Here is a 21131-nt window from a genome sequence, read left to right as displayed (position 1 = left end):
TGCCTCACATTTCAATGGGCTGAAAATTCAGCCGTTGCGAGGCGCCCCGGATCGCTACCGTGTACCCCGTCCGGACCGGGCTTGCAGGATGGTGGAATATCGCTGATCTGATTCGGCTATGGCTACGGGGAGATTTCTCATGGACTAGTCCCAGAGTGGTTGATTCGATTCACACTCTACACGGCTGCTGCCACCCTGTGCCATCAATCTAAGAGGAAAAACTAGTTTGCAGTAGCTCCAGCCGATCTATGGCTGGGTTGATGTTGACACTGTCATATATCTGCCCCCTTCAAGGTTGGGCTCGTTTTCTCGCTTAGTGCCAAATTCGACACGGACTCCTTTCACTCTGCACTCGCATGCGCGTTTCTCTTCGGCAATGGGGGCGTCTGCTGCATCGAATGAGAGCCCAAGGGTGTTGATTGGGCATGTGCCGAAGTGGTGTTGCACCTTTTGCCCCTTTGCTCCATGTCATTGATGACGAGCGGGCCCGTTGCCAAGCCTTCTCAAGAACTCTAAATTCCCAATCGTCGTTGCAACGGCTCCCAAAAAGTCCTCCGCACTTCACGGCGTGACGGCGTTACGCCGTCTCAACTTAGCCTTGCTCTCTGTTCTCTTAGTACCGTCCTAGCCACGCGACATTCGGGATCTGTTTATTCGTGTACGTTGCAAGGCCTGCAAGGCCAGTATCGGCGCGACCCAGGCGCAACTAGGACGGCCCAAGAGATTATTGCTACATCTATCAACAGGCCCATCGCCCTTTTCCTTGTACTCAGTAGTCAGCTTTCTATTCTCAGCACCTCGCGTGGAATTTTCCGGGGTCGAGGCTGCCGCCAAAAGGTTGGCTTACCTGTTCCATCGATCCTTGCCCCTCCTATACCCTGAATAGCCTGACCTTCAACCGGTTTTGATGAGTAGCCTCATTCCCGCGCACGGCCGTTTCCACGTAATACACCTCGTGCTCGCTGTCCACATTTCCCCTCTCGCTGTTCCGCCGCACGGAAAAAATTACCCTTTTCTTTCCAGTAACTGTTTCTGGTTCCGGTTTTTGACTAGCCTTGATGTCGGAAACTTGGACGGCCAGTTGGCGAGCTTGTTGGCTCGGGCTACTAGATTTCTGGAGACGGGGCCTTTTTATTCATGGCACGACCGGGGATATGTGCCGATGAGTTCCCTTACTCCCCGAGACGGGTAGGGTAGGCGTGCCTATCGAGGCAACGCCTGTCCCAGAGACCCTTTGACTTTCGGGAATACGGTCGAGTGTATGATGAAAGATGGTGGCTTGAAAGCGGCGGGCCATTCTTAGCTCGCGCTCGCGATAGGCTCAAGGATGGTGCATGCAAAATCCCCGATGACCAAGTTGTGTCAGTCAGTTGGTGATCAGACAGGCCACCGCCTCGGGGCGTTTCGAAAACGGACACTGTTGCCGAATTCAAGATGTACAAGGAACAGGCCTGTAAAACGCACAATTTTCGATCCAAGGAGCAGGAGGAGGGAGTGTAGAGTGAATCCCCCCCCGCTTCCTGGAAATGGTCTCTGCGCTGTCAATCGACCCCCTTCTTTGTCCACACCCTTGCCAGCAATGCCCGTGCATCAAGGATTTGCCTAGCTGTGGCTGCTTCGCCTCGCGTTGACGACCCGCCGTCACAGCATGCACGTCGCATTCATGCCGCTAGATGGCGCCGTTGCCCTTGGCCGTATTGGTCACATCTGGGCTCAATATCTTCTCGTTCCTATAACCCAGGCCTCATTTCGACACGCTCTCACGCCATTTCAAACGCAGCCATGCCCCTGTTCAGTTTGGAGGTGCTTTTCTGTCACTGATTACAAGGACTTGTGTATGGGTAGTGGACTATCTTTCCGAGCCATGTTGGCAGCTACACGGCAATTGCGAAACTGCTGGGCCGGATAGCAGATTTGCGCTCACCCTGGCGTGAGAAACTTTATAGTCGGGTGCTATTAATGGTATTCTTGGGTTTTACGGTGTTGGATTCTGACCTCTAATGTGATTCGTTTCTCAGGTCCATCGGACATTACAGCGGTGGACACAGTTGGAGGTAGAAGCTCTTTTCTCAGCAAGTCAAATTCGCATCTCTCATCTGCTTACCTTGTACCTGCTCCCAGTCACTTGAGCCAGCTACTGTCGGTACCGGATACCGTATTGCTGAGAGAAAATGAGGGCAAAAAGGGCCGTGCGCAGGCGGCTCCAAGTTGGGCACGGCCTTGACAACTGAAAGGACGGCAAAGCAATGCCCAGAGAGGGCGGGGTGGGATGACGGAACAGGCGCCGGTAGTTTGGTGGTCTCTAATCCGAAAAGGTAAAATATATGAACAAAACTCTACTGTGGCCTGTTATCGGTGTGTTGCAGTACGATCTCCCGATATCCCGTGTCTGCAACGTTGCCTTTGCCAGCATCGCCGACTGCCTGCTTGAAGGTCTTCTGTAGCACGTTTCTCTTTTTTCATACTTCCATCTTGTTCTTTGGATGCCGTCGGGCAAGATCTGGACCTATCGTCACTGTAAGTCTGCCGAGTCATGCGAACTGTGTTTCCTAGCCTGTTGCCTCTTTGGGAAATGGGTATGCAAGGCTATGAAAATACCTCGTGGGCGGCTTGTGGATACGTGAAACTCGGTGTACTCTGCAACTCTCATTATCAAACTCTCAAGCTAGCGTGGTCCTATGCTCGCAGTGCCTATGACTGGCAAAGTCAACTGAATGCTCTTTGGTGCCGTGACTCTCCCTATTATACATACCCTACCAAGCTAGTTGGCTCATGGAACTGGTGCTCCTGACGTCTAGCGCGACCTCTCGCGGACAAGCGGCCTACGCTGCAGCTGCGGAAGGGAGAGCATCGCCTTACATCGTTTCACAATTCCAGACGTTGCGGGTCTGCATGAGGCCATGCGAGCATGCGAGATATGACAGGACCAGCGGAGGCTGCTTCACAAAGTAGAGACTAAGAAGTTACAAATTGACTGATTGCTAGAAACATATCGTACTGGTATAATTTACATAGTAATAATCGTTTGGAAGAACCCCGCATCGCCCGAGTGATGGCCAAGCGACCATCTTGATCAAGACTGTGCAGTCCGCCAAGTGACCTCTTACGGACTGAAGCGGTTGACTCATACGAGATCCCCGTACCCACGAGTCGCGCAAAGTACCAAGAATGGTTTATCGGATCGACTCCACGCACCATGAAGGGTTCATGAAGCCGGGAATGGCATCGAGGCGCCAGTAATCGAGGGGCTGCCATGCCGCGGCGGGGAATGTTCCCAGCGGGGGATGTTTGACGACTTGGGTGTCGAGGATCTGCCAAATGAGCGACAATGCGCTCTCGTTTGAGGTTCCCTGTGTGATGACTGAAAAGTTTAAACTGTTTCAGTTTGTAATGGTTGTGACGAGGTATACCATCCATGCCCTGTAAGTCCAAGAGTGGGTTGGGACCGGCGTGGCTGATAATTATGGCCCAAGGAACTTGCTCAGCCGGAGCATAAGGGGCAGCTCTCCTGAATCACAATGTATCTCTCATGAGGACCTGCCGGGCAGGAATGCTGGCGACTGCCGTCGGTCGAAGTGCTGCAGAAGTGCAGACCTGGGTCGACGCAAGACATGTAGATGTAGTAGTTTTTGGTGAAGTCACACATTTTGGCGGGGAGGGTTGTTTTTTTTTTAAATAAAAAAAAGAATTGAGGCTGAGTTCTTGACGACGGTGCTGTAGAATGGCCTGTCAGTACATTTGTTTCTCAAAGTTTGTGACGGACAAAACCACATACCTCTGATGAAAGTGTGGAGTGAAAAGCTCGTGCTAAAGGGCAGCTCGACACGACTTTATATGCCACAAGAAAACCTCGTAGCAGACGGAGATATTAATCAATTCAGACGAAAAGGGGAGCGATGTTCCTTGGAAGCCGAAAGCGGGGAGCCACAATGACCGATGCTATAGGGCAACCTAGAGTATAATGATGAGAGCACGGAGATGAACGGAGCAGCAGAGCTAGGAGTATGCCTGGAAGCAATAACGATAATAATAAAACTTGAGATTCAAGGCTTTGGCATAATGGTGGGCACGTGAAAAGGAAGGTCGTTGAGAATAAGCTTGGCCTTGCTGAGATCAGATAGAGAAGCGGAGGGCGGGTGGTCGATGGGATTATATGTCTGTGAGCGAGAGTGTGCCACGGAGCAATCGACTATGGGAGGCAAAGTGACGGGCCATTCGAATTAAAAAAAAAAAAAAAAAAAAGTCTTGTAAGTCGGGAGGTGTGGTGAGAGAAGGAGGGGGAGTGCGGGCAGACCCAGAGTATAGCGAGACGGCAAGGCGACACACACACACTTACGCAGGTACGGTATACAGCAGCCTTTGCCAGGCAGGATACGAAGGAAGATGCTTGCCTCTATGGCGGGGGGGGGGGAGGGGGTGGGTGTAGGATGAAAGAAGCAAGCCGGTACGAGCGCGAGAGAGAGCGAGACCAACTTCCCCACTCTGTGTGCTTTTTTAACGGTCCCTGCTAGCCCCGGGGGGGTCGCAGGGCGCAGAGAAATGAATATCATAACAAGAATAATAACACAAGTAATAAAAAGCACTTTTTTTTTTATTGTTGCGCCATCATTACATTGGCCAACGCTGGTGTGTGGATGCAGGTTGAGACGATGCCAAAGCTCACGTCTGAGAGCAAAAAAGGTGGGGAGGACCGGGCTGACCCATTGCAGTCATAGTCTCGTTGCTGCTATTAGCAACGCACCAGGAGACTAACAAGAAGAAGAAGAAAAAAGCAAGTCGGCAAGAGCCCCCAGGATGAGCGCCCAATGCCTCGCCCAAACTGGCTGGCTGCCGGGGTATGATTTGGGGCGGGCGCCTCCGCAGGGGGGGGGGGACGCTTTGCTTTGCCACCAGTTTGTCCATACTCCAGTCGGCCGCCAATAATCACAGAGTTGAATGTCGCGGCCGAGTGGAGATGCTTTGACCAAACGTTTGAATCCGCGCTCATTACCGCCCTTGCCTGCGTGTCTGTGTGCCTAGCAAGTTCCCTCACGTTGTCGCTCGTGGCGGCCCGGACGGGTTCCGCCATGTCTGTGATGCTTGTGACGGGAATTGAAGCATACCCATGCCTGTTCCTTGTCACTTTTTTTTTTTTTTTACTTTTTTTACTTTTTTACTTTTTTTGCTTCTTTACTGTCTTGGCTTTTTTTTTTCCCCTTTTGCTTTGCTAGATTGAGACTGCGAGGCATCGGTGATCCGTTAAAATGGCGGCGGGCCGCTAATACACCCAACATCCTGGTGCTATTTAGAGGGGCAGGAAAAAGAAAATACAGTGGAAAGAAGAAACCTGTGGCCAGGCATCCAGGGCAGCCTTGTTTCGGGCCACTAATAAAGCGTACTATGTAAAGCGTACGGATTGCAGCGGCCCTCTGTTATCCTGGGCTCTTGGTTACGAGGTGCATGGGTAGTTGGCCTGCCCTCGGATTGTCTGTCAACTGAGGTGGTTTTGGACAGCGGCCCAGGAAATAACAAAAGACAAGGAGAGGAGACAAGATGATGTGTCGTCATGCCATTTCGTGTTTCGGCAGGTTGAGTCTTTAGAACCCGGATGGCTTCCACCATCTTTGACAAATGCTCGTGATGCGCTTTCGGGTCTAGATTTGCAGGGCATTGTTATGCATCACATTGCTAAGCCGACCTTGGCTGTTAGCTGGCATGTACTAATACCTGCCCAATTGCGAAACACCAGCACAGAGAGCGGCACTGATTGAATAGCATCATCCGACAACTATGAAGTACATCATACCCACAATCGTGCTCTCCCGGAGCATGCACCCGTTACTCAGCCGCTTCAAGATCGCGGCCAAGGACAGCAAGTAAAGAATGCATCCGGCAGAAAATACACTACCGATATCCATGGGGAATCGGCTTGGTGTACTCCGTTCATACGCACAGATGATATTCTTATTAGTGGATGGTGGCTTTTGTTTGCGGAGTGTGCCCATGTCACAACATGCAGCCCTCCCCTTTGCTGGGGTCTGAGGAGTCCTGGAGCCTCTCCGGCATGGGCAAAAAAAAAAAAATCAAAAAATCAAAAAAATCTGACGGCGGCAATCGGGTTCGTTGCCTCGTTACTATTAGGAGCGCCATAGCTCAAGACGTGTCTTGGACGAGGCAGCGGATAGGCCGCCTTCCTGTACATCCGAGCATAGACCAATGAACGAACCGTGCAACCAGCCGACTGCGTCGAGCTTGACATTATTCGACAGCTTATTACGGAGTACATAGTGGCGTGCCACATCAGCCCAACCCTCTTTGAAAAGAGCTGACCATGAACCCATCGCTGGACCAGGTCAACAGGTGTCGAGGGATAATGGCGAGTTATCAGGGAGACCAGTGGACCTCTTGTGTTGCTGGCATGCATGCATGCATGCGTATCCAGCAAGCGTGAACCAAAATGTCTGTTCCCCCGCAGTAGCGCGGAGATGGTAACTGGCCCGCTCTCGCAATGCAGGGTCCCAAGTCCGTTCTTTACTATTTATCCCTGTGCTCCCAAGATTCCTGAGCACCCAACTACTGGTAATGCTTTGATGGTGCGCCGAGCTTGCGTACTAGGGTGCTCGCTTAAAACCAGCTACGGCGCCCGCTGCAAAGGATGTGAAACTGACTGGCCACAGCTAGCGACAATCTGGGCATCGTAGCGTCACCAGGCAGATGAAAAACCGTCCGAGTTAAGGAGCCGAGCAATGCAGCTAGTTTTAGCGGCTTTGTACCTCTGTGTGGATGAAAGCTATGCCCCGGTCAACACTAATGAGTGCTGTGGTGATGCAGTGTACTTACTGGTCGTCGGCGTTGCTGCTATCCGTCTTCTCCTTGGTATTAGTAACAAGTCCACCGCAGTGTTCTCGTAAACTCAAAGGAATATAAAAACAAAAGGCAGAGAGACAGAGTGTGTGTTTTGATATGAGATGATCGGATTCTCGGGTCTGCGGGGCCGACCACTACTGGCATTATGTAGAGGCTGTCAGAGCTGTCAAGGTTGTCAAGGCTGTCAAGGTTGTCAAGGCTGTCAAAGTTGTCAAGGTTGTCAAGGTTGTCAAGGCTGTAAGGAGCGCAGGGGGGGCTCGAGTAATATTCCTGGTAGCTGCACGGCTATGAGCGGTCAAGACGATTTACCGTGATTGCCGCAAAGATGGAAGCGGCCAACCTTGGCCACGAAGCTAAGGGATCTGAAAGGTCCTCTCTTGAGTTGCAATCAAGTAATCCATAATGGTTGCTGAAGCTTCCATGCAACCCCTGTGGTACTACGTGTATATTGTGCTCTCTATTAACCTCTTCCGAAATCACCTCTGCATCATTTTCGGGTGATCCCGTCAATTAACATTGCATAGCGGTATGAAATATTCCTGCAATTACCACTAATACGCTGGGGATCCCGCACTGGTCCCCGCACGTCTCATCTCAGAATAGCCGTTGAATGTGCCAGGGCTGCCGGCAAGCCGGAGTGGACTAATACTCTTTGGAAGTGATTACTGAGTGTACATACTCAGTAAGTAGCCTACGACCCAAGTAGGAGTTGACAGTGAGAAAATTGAATTAGCCCCCCCCCTCCCCTCCCCCCTGACAAAGCAATATTGGGGGGAGAAAAAGCAAGCTTTCGCAGGCGCAACAGAGCCGCAGCGGCGCTCTGACATGCGGACAAGCGGCCCGCCAACAGAAGAAGCAAAGAGGTCTTGTCAAGGCCCAAGCAACGCTCGTGATCTGCATCCCCGTAATGAATGGCTAGTGCAAGAAAGCAAGCAGAGACACAACCTTTGCACCAATCAGGTCTTTCTTGCAGAAGGCGTTCCCAGCGCCTGCGACATGACGCTCACCGGAGATAGATGCAAGAATGGCCACAACTAAAACAAAAACTGGACAAATATCATGAGCAGATTGGGGCTGAAACACTCCCGGCAAGACGTCGATGTCACTGGGGTATTATCCGAGGTCTCCATTGTTCCAGATGAGAGCCCCTTGGCAGGGAGCATTCCCGACCATTAGCGCCGTACTTATCGCAAAAAGTTCCCCTGAACAAGGCAATCCTTTGCTGTGTACAGATTGCTCCGTAGATGCATGCATAGTCGAATAACGAAATGGCGAGCGCAAACGTAAAACAGCCTACCGTGTTCTACCGGTACACGGAGCGAACAACACACTGCATCATGTCTTTTCCATGAGTGAGACGTGGGGAGATTCGTTTCACCCAAAGCCGCATATTCGTTTTTAACCATCACACAGCAGTGGATATTCAGTGACACATGACCTCTTTTACGTCCGCCATTGTACCAATTGCCAAGACAGCTTCCCCTTATTCCGAGGACGGTTCGATAGTTTCTGTCCTTTTTTGGAATGTGTTGAAGCTGTCATGGTACGGTAGGCGTTTCTCATTCGTCTCAATTAACTCATCAAAAGGCGCAATGAGAGCAAACGTGATGTTGTACACTACTTATTGAGGACGACAAGTGTGTAGCGCATCTAACTCTGAGCAGTCCCTTCTCGACTCTCATATCCAGAGTTGGCTTGCTCTGGCAGGCAGTGTGCTGTCTTCTCTGCATCTTTTCAGTCACGACCAGCAGGCGAAAATACGATACATCAAGGTTCAGGTTCAAGCATATTGCTCCAGTCTGAAATGTGGGCTAACTCGCCCGTGGAAGCGCATGTGATTTGATGTTGGTCTTTAGCGAAGATGGAGAAGATGCTGTGCTGGTTTCGCGGCTCAGAACTCCCGACGTAGAACAGTCTCCCGGGGAGCGATTCGAGACAGAATTGCTCACTGCTTGAAGACGCTTGTTTGGTATGGCGGGGAGAGAAATTGCTTCTCCCGTTGGCACTGTTGAGCTCTGGACCGGTTTCCATTGTTCACATGAGGCGAGCTTCAGCTAGACAGTAGACTAAGAGGACATGTTGACCCTTGAAAAATTGTTGTCGCTCTCACGACCTCGCAGTTGACATGATCGATTGCGACTAGTCGACATACTCCCCCGTCCATTGCCAGCCTCCAATTTACCATCACCATCCTCAACTGAATTACTTCGCTAGGATGAGTGCTATCAAACTAACTCAAGTGGTATAGTCCAGTACAGCATTCCACGGATGAGTTGGTTGCTGCATGGTGAAAGCTACCTACATGATCAACCCAGTCCGGCCTCGTCACAAAGCCGAGCTCAGTGCTACCCTAACGCACTGTCATCACATAATTAATTTGTTTTTGCATTTGAATTGCTATCATTTTCGACGACTAAATTCATGTCAACTTCTATGCATTCCGTCGGCGCCATACATCCACCGCCTCCGCCTCGCGGGCCACGAGCTGCTTGCACTCATCAATAAACTCACGGGTTGCTGCATATTAAGTCGCGTTTGACTTTCGAGAGTAAATATCCGTACCGACCTAGCATAAAATTGAAGAGCCCGAGGTATGATATCCATTGGAACCAATACTGCAGCCCCCAGTTGCGAGCCCCTCAAATCATGTCCGTGCTCGGGAATGGCACTGATGGCGAGCGGTTCACGCACTGCATGGACAGGCTTTATTTCACTCGGGATAAATATCGGTCTAGACATGGTTATATTCTGCAGCATACCGGCATGCACACCGTCAGAGGCTCAATGCTAATACAATTAGTGACCTTGTTATCACATACAGCAGCAGGAAGGCTCTGTGATGGCAAGTTTTCCCGGTTAAAAAGTTTAAAATGAGGTATTCAGGGAGACTTTGAAGAAAACATTCTGGTGTGATAAACGAAAATGTATGACCAAAGAGAGTCCTTGGGAAAAGCTATTGCAACTGCTGTGATGAGGTAGAAAGGCACACTGCCCAGCACACGTAATCGACTCTGCTTTTCTTTACGGGAGTGTTGATATCAAAACCTAGAAATCAAAGCGCCAGATGCACAAATGCAACAGTCGCCAGAGCGTAACGAAGCTGCACACCGACAGCATCACCAGTCCGTGTGCTCGTTTCACGTCAGTTGACTAGACCCGCCCATCGCACTCTGCTTGTGCCATGATTTTTTCTGACAGCACTGTTAGAGGAAGGGGGGGGAAAAAGCTCCGGCTCGGTTCGCCATTAGAATTGCGAGGCTTGCGCGGCTGTGTTTCTTTGTGCAGCTCCCCGCCTGTCCAGACTTGCGGCGCATCTTTGGAAAATGTAAAGCCAGGCTGCGGATTGCATGTTTGACTGACAAATGAAAGAGCCGTCGTTAAAAATCACGAGCGAAACAAGTGGAAGGAATTTCACTAGTCCTCTGTCTGTCGTTATAATTATCGTTATCATCGTTATTATCGTTATCATCGTTATCATCGTTGTCATCATTGTCATACTCAGTAATAATTATTCTTCTGAGTTGCAATTTCTGACATCAACCGCTAAGTAACTACTTATTACGCTACTATGCCAAGACCCACCAGCCACAATAGTGGATGTGTCATGTGGCGCGAAATTTAATGAAAACGCGACGCCACAGCTGCACTACATCGCGATTTGCCATTCAGAGTGCCAGCACAATATGGTGAGGCTCCTTGCTGAGTATACCTTCAGCTCCCCGCAAGTGCTCTGGGGCACTCTCGGACCATCCATCATTCAGGCTCAACCATCGAAAAAGACGAAATCTGACCGCGAAGCCTCTATGCTTTCCGCAGCGGGGAACCGTTGATTGCTGCCGCCGACCGATCCTTAAGGGGGAGAGGGAGAGATCAAGGGATCGACTGCCAACGGACCAAAATCAGCATCTCGTCGAAAATGGCCAACATTCTGCCCGACGGTGCTCGACTCACTAGCAGCGACGACGATGGGGTTTCGCGCCTCGACTTTGCGTCGCAAGAGCATTCTATGACGGGAGCTGCCGCTGACGCAGATGCATCTGAGGGCTCGACCCCGGAATTCCAGGATGCGGCCCACAGCCTCGAGCAGCAAGTTGATGATTCTGGCCTGTCGGGACATCCTGATTCCACAGGAGATGATGGAGATGGCACAGAGACCATGGTGAACGGTTCAGTCAGCAGCAACCAACGCGGCCATAATAGCGATGACCAAGCGTACCTCCAACGACCACTCGGCCCAACAAGAACACCATCCAGCACATATAACCCGTCGACATCTCGAAGGCCACGGCCGCCACAGACAGGCTCAACATACGACGGTACTGTCCGCTCATCCTCTGCAACGCGCCCTTGGCCGAGCGATAGTAGATTTCGCGCCCAGGAACGAGCTTACGTGCAGAAGCTACGGCAAGAATACGATGGCGAATATTTCAATCAATACGATGACATTGGCAATGACTCGGACTCGGATGGGGAGACTCCTTCATCTGAAAGTCCTTTCGACGATCGTCTTGACCAGGAAACGATCATGTTTTACGGAAATGATAACGTGCAACCCACCGACGACGAATTAAAGGACCCCGAAAGTCGGGAAAGACTCGAGTGGCATGGCATGCTTGAGGCTGTCCTGACTGGTGATGTTGTACGACAAGAGAAGAAGAGGCTGATCGGCTCATCCGATCAAGCTGTCGGAAAGACTGGCCACAAATCAGAACTCTGGCTGGGCGTCCGCAGTAAAGTCTGCGGCAGACACCTTCCAGTGCAGAAGCGTATTGTAGAGGAGGCGCGCGCCACTCTAGATCGGACATTGGATGACATTATCAATTTCAAAGTCAAGGGTGAAAGCGAAGCGGGAAAAAATCCATACGAGCAGGTTCGCGACATAGTCACCTCGATCGAAAAGTGCGAGAGCTTGTATCCTTCTTGGACATCCCTCGTTGCTGAACACCCAACAGCAGCCTCGCCACATTTCAGTGAAGCCTACGAAGCAATTATGTCATGGTACAATACGAATGAAATGATCAATACCGAGCTGTCAATTCTGAAGAAGTGGGTTGGCAACGACGAGCTCGACTTCTCTCGCACCAAACAGCGATCACCAGCCGTGGACGGCATTGCGCCCGATGAAGCCTCCTTTCTGGATCGACTAATGAAAGAGGACGGGCTGCAATCGCTTTTTGATGACGATGACACATCGACCTCCAAGGGTATGCTGCCACCTATTGGAAACATCATCTCGAAGGCTAAGGAGACGTTTATACGGAACTCTGTACCGTTCCAGAAACGTTACCTGCCACCCTACTTGGATGAGCTTTTAACACTCATCAGCTTCCCATCTAGACTCATCGAAGAGATTACGCGAATGCGTCTTGCTTACGCTAGGAGAGTTAAGGAGACCGCCCAGCAGAATCCACTGATGCAGGATCAGATGATTTCCCAGTTCCAGCTGCTTCTCAAAGCAGCCATTCGAATCAAGGGAGAATACCTCACAATCGAGAAGCCAGAGCCCGGTTGGGATCTCCCTCCATGCATCGATGAGTCATTTGATCACGTCGTGCTGGAGGCGCTGAAGTACTACTTCAAGATGCTCAACTGGAAGCTCACGGGCAACAGAAATACCTTCAAGGAAGCTGAACTGTTATTCCAAGAATGGGAGTTCGCAAATGATATTGGCCGGCGGCTGCAGCGGGGCCACATTGAGGTTGCTGAGCAGTTTAGCTCCCTAACCTTAAAGGCCATCAGCCGTCTCAGTCAAACATTTGAGAGAGAACTACAGGCTAAACCAGGTGAGACAGCTGCTGAGATGACGAAGCGATACAAGGCTTGTCTAGACTCAGTCCGTGTGCGTCAGCGAATGCTGCAACGTTTTTCCCGCATGCTGAGCGACAACTACGAGCACGCGTCAGATTATAGCATTTCATACTCGCCCGAAAACTTGTCCAAGTTCTTTGATCAATTAGCCGCTACTGGCCACTTCCAAGTACAGACGGGTGTTTTTGAAAAGGACGGCATTTATGTCATAGCATCCCCGGACTTGCATGACAGGCTCGACGACATTCAGGCGATGATGGCGATTACAAAAAAGGACACTTTTGACGAGTCGAGTGTTGGATATATCCTGGTAATGAGGCCTGAGGAGACTCTGAGTTGGTTCGGCGAGGTTATCAATGTATCACTGAAGAACCAAGTCATCGATTTGAAACGCGGCCAACTTCGTCTCTGCGCCACCAGCTCACAAGCACTTCCCAATGCCAGGAAGGAATTCCTGGACGCGGTTGAAACGCATGTTGATCTTTTGCAGGAAACGAGATCCAACATTCACAAGGTTAACCAAAAGCTGATGGATATTCGGAAAGTCACATATAAGCTCTCCAACACATTCATGGACAGCGTCGAAACGATTCGAAGGCAGGCGCTTGGAACCGGGAAAGACTGTCACGAGCTCATCCAGACTTGTTTTGTGTTTGCAACAGAATTCGGTCAGCGGTCACTACTCTACATGGACAGCAACCGACGCCAAATGAATAACCTTAAACTTACCAAGCTTGCTCTCGATTGGGTTAGCTTTATCTGCGATGATTGTGTTGCCTCCGACAGAAAGACGTTCCGCTGGGCAGTGCTTGCACTCGAATTGGCCATGGGCATGACTCGTGGGCGACACATTCTCGCGCTCGGCGAAAAGGAATACTCGACGCTACGAATCAAAGTCGCCGGTTGCATGTCAGTGTTAATCTCACACTTTGATATTATGGGTGCACGATCCAACTTGGCGGCACAGGCTGAGAGAGAACGAATCGAGGCGATGATGGGCCAGTTCAAGAAGCTGGATAGCAAGAAGATGCTTGACGACGAGGAAGCCGCCAGATGCAGAGCACTGCAACGGATCGGGTTACTCGACAAAGTTGACGAACTCCGTCTTGAAAAGGAAGCCGAGCGCCGATCGCTGGGCCGCGTCCTGGAGGCGACTAACGAAGCCGACCGGTCGCTGGCCTACCTGTCGTCATCGTCAATGAATATGACGATGCGCTGGCAGCAAGGCCACTTTGTTGGAGGCGGAACTTTTGGTAACGTCTATGCCGCCATGAACCTTGAGTCAGGCCAGTTGATGGCTGTCAAGGAGATTCGACTACAGGATCCCAAACAGATTCCGACTATTGCGGAGCAGATTCGCGACGAAATGGGTGTGCTGGAAGTTTTGGATCACCCCAACGTCGTGGCCTACCACGGTATCGAGGTTCACCGTGACCGTGTCTACATTTTCATGGAATACTGTTCCGGAGGGTCCCTTGCTAACCTGCTCGAGCACGGCCGAATTGAGGACGAGCAGGTCATCACCGTTTATGCCTTGCAACTGCTGGAGGGTCTCGTGTATTTACATGAAAGCTGCATTACTCATCGTGATATTAAGCCAGAGAGTATGAGACACCCCCCACCCCCCTCTTCTTCGAGTGATGATAGCTAATCCGTTTGACAGATATCTTACTTGACCACAATGGTATCATCAAGTATGTCGATTTTGGCGCCGCCAAGGTGATTGCGAGGCAAGGTCGAACGCTGGCCCAGGATCTGCACGCAACAAAGCCGAACAAGTCAATGACGGGCACGCCAATGTACATGTCACCCGAAGTAATCAAAGGGGAGCTCTCAGAAAACTCTGCTAGGGCTGGGGCTGTGGATATCTGGTCTCTGGGCTGCGTCATCTTGGAGATGGCCACCGGACGCCGGCCCTGGGCAAACCTCGACAACGAGTGGTCCATCATGTACAACATTGGGCAAGGCAACGCCCCGGCACTCCCTACCACCGAGTTTTTGAGCCCGCAGGGTCTTGACTTTTTGAAGAAGTGCTTCATTCGCGACCCGAACAAGCGATGGACAGCTGTCGAGCTGCTCCAGCACGAATGGATCATGGCTATCCGCAGTCAGGTTGTAGAGTCGCCGACACCAAGTGAGATGAGCTCGTCCGCTGCAACGACCCCGTACTCGATCCATCAGTAACGCAGGTACGGCATCTATATATCAAGACAGTACAGTGGGCGGTCATGAAGCAATGAGATTGGGGTCAGGTTCAGATAAAGAGGTTGCTTGCTGTCAATGGAAGTGAAAGCGTGTTGCGATACCATGTAATGAAATTTTGTTATACATAATGCCTTTTTCTGGTCTCAGAATCATTCAGTGTCAACCTATCTTGCAACACCCTTCGATGGGTTTAACTGCGTGATGCATGATTATCGGCGGCGCGATATGCGTCGTTTGACCAAGCGCTTGCGTCACTCCAAGTTCGCCATGGTCTTTACGGAGCCACCTGATTTTGCTAATTTCGACGTGCTGAGATCTGAGAACACGTCTCTACGAATAAGCAACCCTGGGGACAATTGACCACAGCAGGACAGAGGCGGTACTTTAAGGCAATGTGCCAAGAAAACATGGTCATTGACGGCCAACGTTTGGTCATATATTGATCCACCTGCGCGCATCTATCTCAAGTACTCAGCACATGAGACAAAGCCCAATCACAAGCCTTTTCGCAACATGCAAGAAGCGCATAGGCTACAAGAATATGAAATGGCCCAGAGAACTATCTTTCGGTCAATTAATCATCACCAGCTAGAGGACGGGGCTGGTGTCTCGTCAATCATGATGAGCCCCTGTTGGAGACTGGCTCAACAGTCAACAGTCAACAGAATGGATTCCTTTAGCGGCAAAGCGCCCCAATGACATTATATGCAATTAGAGACGAGCACACTGTCCACTCTTATAAATTGGTACAAACTATCGACTATATTGATATGCACTAATGCTCATTGTTATGCGCCTCCGGGGATGATAGCCTCAGCGGGGGAATAGGCATAACAAGGGACAGACTAGACCCTAGATTGAACTATTAAATATATACATATTTTTCATTATCAATTCAGTGCCCCTACATACCACCATTGGTAGACTTTTCAGTGAGTGATGCTCGAATTTTAGGACTGGCAAGTTGGACGAGAACGCAACCTATCTGTAGGCCGCTTACTCGACCTTTTCAGTCGAAGCATCTGTCGCCCGCCAGAGGTCAAGGAATTATTAGCGGCTTGTCAAACGTGTCGGCTCTCACGAGGCTAGGCCAACCGTCGACAGGATTCGATCGACTACGAATAACCTCGCCGATCTTCCATGCAGTTGAACATTACGAGTAGATGGCTTATTCATGCCAAGTAGTGTGAAATTTTTCGACTCTTATTGCATGTGGCATTTCTCACGTGGCGCGCGCCGTGCGGAAAAACGGCAAAGGCGTGGTGGTATAATAGGCGTTAACACACTGTCGCATCATTCCCAAGCTTTCTCCCCACACACCTAGAGCTTCTTTCACATCTACTCGTCTCCCTGTATCTTCCGTCTTGAACTCCAGGGCCATAATACTACGCCAAAAATGCCTCTCCCCGAACCGCCCATTCTCGCCGGCAAGGACGACACCGTCGTCTCGGCCACCTGCGCCGCACACGGCCTGACCCGCGCCGAGTTTGACGCCCTGCGCGCCGGGGCCGTCGAGGCCAAGAACGTGGCCTACTGTCCGTACAGCAAGTTCCGCGTCGGCGCTGCCCTGCTGCCCCTCTCTCCTCCTCCTCCTCCTCCTCCTCCGGCAGCAGCAGACGCAGACGCAGACGGCGGCGCCGCGGCCGTCATCATCAAAGGCTGCAACGTGGAGAATGCGAGCTACCCGGTCGGCGTGTGCGCGGAGCGCGTCGGGCTCGGCGCCGCGGCGGCACAGGGCATCACCAAGTTCAAGGCGCTGGCGGTGGCGACGGATATTTCGCCCCCGGCCAGCCCGTGCGGAATGTGCAGACAGGCGTATGTGTTCTTTCTTTTATATTTATATTTTTTATTTTATTTTTCATTTTTTGCTCATCTCTCTACTTTGCCCTCGGGGGTTTCCTTTTGATGATGAGGGGGCGCGGCGCGGGGTAGCTGATTTTTGGCCCTGTGGGAGTGCGGGCAACTCCGCGGGGAAAAGGGGGAAAATGCTAATGCGGAACGCTTTTTGCAGGATCCGAGAGTTTTGTCTGGGTGACATGCCCATCATCATGTTTGACAAGAATGAAGACTATGTCGTGATGACGGTGGAAGAGGTACGTCCGATCCGGCATTCTTGTTTGCAGGGAGGGGAGGCACTGCGTGATGCTAACACTCAATCTTTAGATTCTGCCAATGTCCTTTGGCCCGGACAAGCTGCCTCCGCCCGGCGCTCCTGGCACATGAGCACATTGTCATGTTTCGGATGTCGATGATTTGTTGTGTGAGGTAGTATCACGGAGGCGAGGTGTTGAGGAGTACGAATGGTTGGCGAAGTTTGAGTCCCAACGTCATGCGGCGCATCTTCAGAAATGAATTTAAAAAAAAATAGGATATGTGTATTGAGAATGGCTTCATTGTGGCCAGCCAAGGCAACGCACCATGTGTTCGCCATTACAGCGGATTCTGATATGTACTATTTGAGACCAATGTCAATAAGTAGCCGATATCCTCCTGATCTCCCTTCCCAGCCACTTGGGTTGTATAGATTTTGAAATTTGGTCAGTGCCGCCGATTGAGTTCCTTGGCAGAATAGAAGGGCTTTCGTACGGTTTCCCATCTCTGCAGTGAAGGGTAGCAAAAGAAGAAGAAGAGGAGGAAGAAGAAGTAATAAATAAATTATGAAAATTTGGCCATGAAGAAAATTAAAAAGCGGCGTCAAACCAACCGTAGCAGGTCTTGCCCACCAGTTCGCAGTAGACGCACCTCGTCCTTACTCTGGAGTCGTCGATTCGAGCACATCAAGCGTATTGTCGTCACAATCGGTCGACTGAGGTGCGACGGCGGTGGTGACGGCCTCGATCCGGCTGAGGGTCGAGCTCTCGTCGCAGTCGGACGCTTCCTCCGTCGGCGTCGGCGTAGAAGTAGGTGTTTCCTCGGGAATGACGGTCAGGCTGGGCGGCGCCGACGCGGTCACCACCTCGGCAGCAGCCGTGCCCGTCTGGGCCGGTGCCGCGTCGCCCTCGACGGACGGCGTTGTGGCGTGCTGGGACGAGAACTCGGGGCACGGCGGGGGCGGCGTCTGGGTGGGTGACGGCGTAACGTAGACGGTCACGTCCACGGTGATGGTTGCGACGTAGAGCATGGGTGCCGGGCAGGCAGCGACCTCCCGGGCGGCCCGGAAGCTGGGCGGACGCTCCGTCCCGAACGGCACCACGGCGCCAATGGACAAGGATGACGAGGAGTCGGCGGCGGGGGAGTCGGCATGCGCAGGAGCGTGGTTGCCGTACCGGCTGGCATCAGGCTTGCGCGCGTGTCAGCGCTTGAGGGAGGAGGAAGGGGGGGGAGGGCTGGAAATGGCAGTAGGTGACAGATTACTTACAGTGTCAATCGGAACGGCGCGGGGTGCGGCCTGAACGGCGCGAAAGGCCAGAAAGCCCGCGCCGGCCAATAGGTCTCGGCGACAACGCATTTGTGACTGACAGGTATGTGGTGTTTGGTGTGTGTCTGCGAGCTTGCGAGGAAGAGCGGGACAACAAGAGGAAGCAGAAGGGAACGATTCGAAGTGGTGCGACAAGGTGATGACGGTCTCTTCTGGCAACAATCAGGTTACTATGCAGAGCGAGAGGCGGAAATGGCTGTTGGTCTGTATCTCAGTAATGTTCAGTCCGCGAGCTTCCTGCGTGCATGCATGTATATATTATTCTGCTGTATTGCTAGATGCCAAGCATGCCTCTGCCGGATGAGACGGCGGGCGGTCCTTTATACCGCAGTCCCGTTCATGACTGCCGGCGAGGTCCATTTGTTCCATCTTTGGATGGGCAGCAAGGGCAGAATAGCACTACACAGCACTAGTAGTCAATATAGTCTTTGTGTCTTTGATTCGGATGCGGCCCAGGCACAAAGATTCGCAAAAGGGCGAGCAGTTCAAGACATCTTTCCTAATTGGGAAGTGTCTAGATCTTCGGTCGTAGTGTCGGTAGGCATGAGAAGCCAACGCAAGGGGCGTGGTCTAGCCGGCATGCAATGAGCCATTGGTAAGCCAAGGGAGAGGGCGCACGTTTCTCGATGAATATGCCAAGTACTACTAGCAGCAGACGTTGAGCAATGGGAACGATAGCACCACAATCCACCATTACGAACATTTGGGGCGCAGAATACGGTTTGTAGCTGCAGGTAAAATCCTTGGTAGCAAAACGCTATCTTTATCTCAGAAAAGTGCATCCAGAACTTGTGTATTCAATAGACTAGTCAATTGCACAAGCTGGCTGTTGGCTCAGTATGAAAACGGTGCCTCATCGACAGGGCGTTGTGCTGGCATAACAAAACCGCGAGGCATAAAAAAGGGTATCAAATCAATCATTCAAGGGAAGTGGACTGCTCGCACCAACGTCCCAACGTAAACAGAAAACCATTTCGACATGAAAAAAATACGAAAAAGAAATGCGACTTGAAAAAATGAAGCAAATAGACCCGCTCAGCTAATCGTAAAAGACTCGGACCCCCTTGTGCGCCAGAAAGGGTTGGAAAGCAAAAACATCATGCATCATGTTAACGAGTAAACTCAAGCCACGGCCGACGAGGTCAATCTTCCCAGATGGTCTCAAGGTCCAAATCACTCCGCCGCTCAGCACCACATACACTCCATCGCTTGCGTTTGTCTCGGGGCCCAAAGGTCATGGTTCGACCGCGGCTCGGAGTGTCAAGACTGCTTCGTCCCTTGGAGTCAGATGACGAGTCGCTGCCTTCTGCGGCTTCGTTGGCAGCTGCCTGCAACTGTGCTTGTCGTTCGGCCTCGAGAGCTGCTTCTTCAGCGTCTGGAGAATCAGGAATGGTTTCCAGGCTCGAGATACTCGGGCTTCGTGACCTTGCAGAAGTTGGTGTGGATGGCATGGAGGAAAGACTTCCGCCGTAGCTATCATAGCCCCTGTATAAAGGTGAGGACGCGGTAGAGGAAGGAGTCGTTGGTAAAGCTGGGTAGGAGCTGATAGTGGGAGGCGGCATATTCTGGAACGGCGAGGAAGTTCGGCGGTAGCGCGTGGAGGAGCCAGACGAGGATCTCAGACTAGGCGAGACGCTACGTTCCGAAGACCGCCGTTCTGGTTCTAGAACTGTAGTTCTCACGGGTGACATGGGCGGGAAGGCTTCGTCGGACGATTTTCGCGGGGTCCGCAGGCGGCTGCGTTCAGAAGGACTGGCGGGACGCAGTTGAGGGGAGAGGAGGATGTGACCAGACCCATTGACTCCAGGTAGAGACCTTGTCCGGGACATGGAGGGAGCAGATGCTATGCTAGTGGCGGACAATGAGCGCGTGTGTGAGTGGGAGAGCGGAGAGGCGGTGCGTGGACGGAAGGGTATAGCGGTGGGCGAGGGAGTCCAGGAGGCAGAGGAGGAGTGGTTGGCAGAGTAGCTGGAGTAGTAACTGGAGGAGTAACTGGATGGAGTAGGGTCGGTGCTGCGTCGAGTTGCGACGGGCTTTTTTATGATGTTGAGGTCGAGCGAGGAGTCATAAGGAGAGGTTCCGAGATGCAAAGTCGGCAGCGGCGAGGGACGAAACTCCTCCATGCGCTCCGTCTCTGGAACGGGCTCCATGGTTGCGGAGGCAGAGGGCTATCAGCGGCAACAGCCGGTGCGCTGAGGAAGGACAGTTGGTTCGAGGCCGTGGAAGTTGAAGCGGAAGGGAAACTTTGGGTGCAACAGAGGCAGTGCAGGGCCAGGCACAACAACTCTGGCACAGCAGGCGAGAGGGTCGGAACGAGGATTGCACCGTGTGAGACACGCTCGACGGCAAACCGGGGGTGGTGACAGTCAGGCGGGAGGCGGGATGAGACAGCGAGACGAGGACGTGTGCGACGCCCCAAAGTGACGGTAGCGCCCAGACCAGAGACGTACCAGGCAGGCAATCCGGCAGCGTCGTCAAGCAAATCGTAGACTGCAGAGCCTACATAGGCAACGCGAGGCGAGGCAAGGCGAGAATAGGACACGACGGGTCAAGCCGTTGGAAGGCGGCTGTCTGAAGGCTAGTGCCCCCTCTTTTTGATTGTTTGTCGTGGGCTCGGGGTCGTTTGGTGTTTTGGGAGGGCGGAGGCTAAGTACAGCACAGGGCGGAGGACAGAGGACAGAGGGCAGAGAGAGAGAGAGGGAGACCGTGGGATTTGAACGGTCGGGGAATGCCGTAGTGGAAAGGGCAAAAAGGGAGACAAAAAGTCGAGGCCGCAGGGGGCCTGCAGAGCCTGAGGAAGCCGATGAAGTTTGCAGTTTTGAAGAAGGAAAAGGGCAAGGGCGAGACGAGTCAA

The 21131-nt window shown here is 52.0% G+C and overlaps 5 protein-coding genes across 5 annotated transcripts; 2 read left to right on the top strand and 3 right to left on the bottom strand.

Annotated features, from left to right (window-relative positions):
- Positions 1–3173: 3173 nt before the first annotated feature.
- V2A60_005166 (uncharacterized protein) lies at positions 3174–3646 on the bottom strand (the record flags this gene model as incomplete). Its single annotated transcript, XM_083256479.1, has 2 exons — positions 3174–3361; positions 3538–3646. 2 exons carry the CDS (start codon positions 3644–3646, stop codon positions 3174–3176), a joined length of 297 nt encoding a protein of 98 aa, XP_083112605.1.
- A 7116-nt stretch (positions 3647–10762) lies between these two features.
- Positions 10763–14838, top strand: V2A60_005165 (mitogen-activated protein kinase kinase kinase; the record flags this gene model as incomplete). Its single annotated transcript, XM_083256478.1, has 2 exons — positions 10763–14258; positions 14318–14838. The coding sequence occupies 2 exons, from the start codon at positions 10763–10765 to the stop codon at positions 14836–14838; spliced, it is 4017 nt and encodes a 1338-aa protein (XP_083112604.1).
- A 1417-nt stretch (positions 14839–16255) lies between these two features.
- Positions 16256–17082, top strand: V2A60_005164 (cytidine deaminase; the record flags this gene model as incomplete). The annotated part of the gene is made up of 3 exons (XM_083256477.1): positions 16256–16674; positions 16871–16952; positions 17023–17082. 3 exons carry the CDS (start codon positions 16256–16258, stop codon positions 17080–17082), a joined length of 561 nt encoding a protein of 186 aa, XP_083112603.1.
- A 526-nt stretch (positions 17083–17608) lies between these two features.
- V2A60_005163 (uncharacterized protein) lies at positions 17609–18307 on the bottom strand (the record flags this gene model as incomplete). Its single annotated transcript, XM_083256476.1, has 2 exons — positions 17609–18139; positions 18218–18307. The coding sequence occupies 2 exons, from the start codon at positions 18305–18307 to the stop codon at positions 17609–17611; spliced, it is 621 nt and encodes a 206-aa protein (XP_083112602.1).
- Positions 18308–19419: 1112 nt separating this feature from the next.
- On the bottom strand, positions 19420–20427 carry V2A60_005162 (uncharacterized protein; the record flags this gene model as incomplete). Its single annotated transcript, XM_083256475.1, has 1 exon — positions 19420–20427. One exon carries the CDS (start codon positions 20425–20427, stop codon positions 19420–19422), a length of 1008 nt encoding a protein of 335 aa, XP_083112601.1.
- Positions 20428–21131: the final 704 nt, after the last annotated feature.

This window comes from Cordyceps javanica, chromosome 3 (genome assembly GCF_051103115.1).
Source record: "Cordyceps javanica chromosome 3, complete sequence".
Lineage (NCBI taxonomy): Eukaryota > Fungi > Ascomycota > Sordariomycetes > Hypocreales > Cordycipitaceae > Cordyceps > Cordyceps javanica.
Note: the sequence above shows the minus strand (reverse complement) of the source record. Positions and strands in the feature narration are given on the sequence as shown.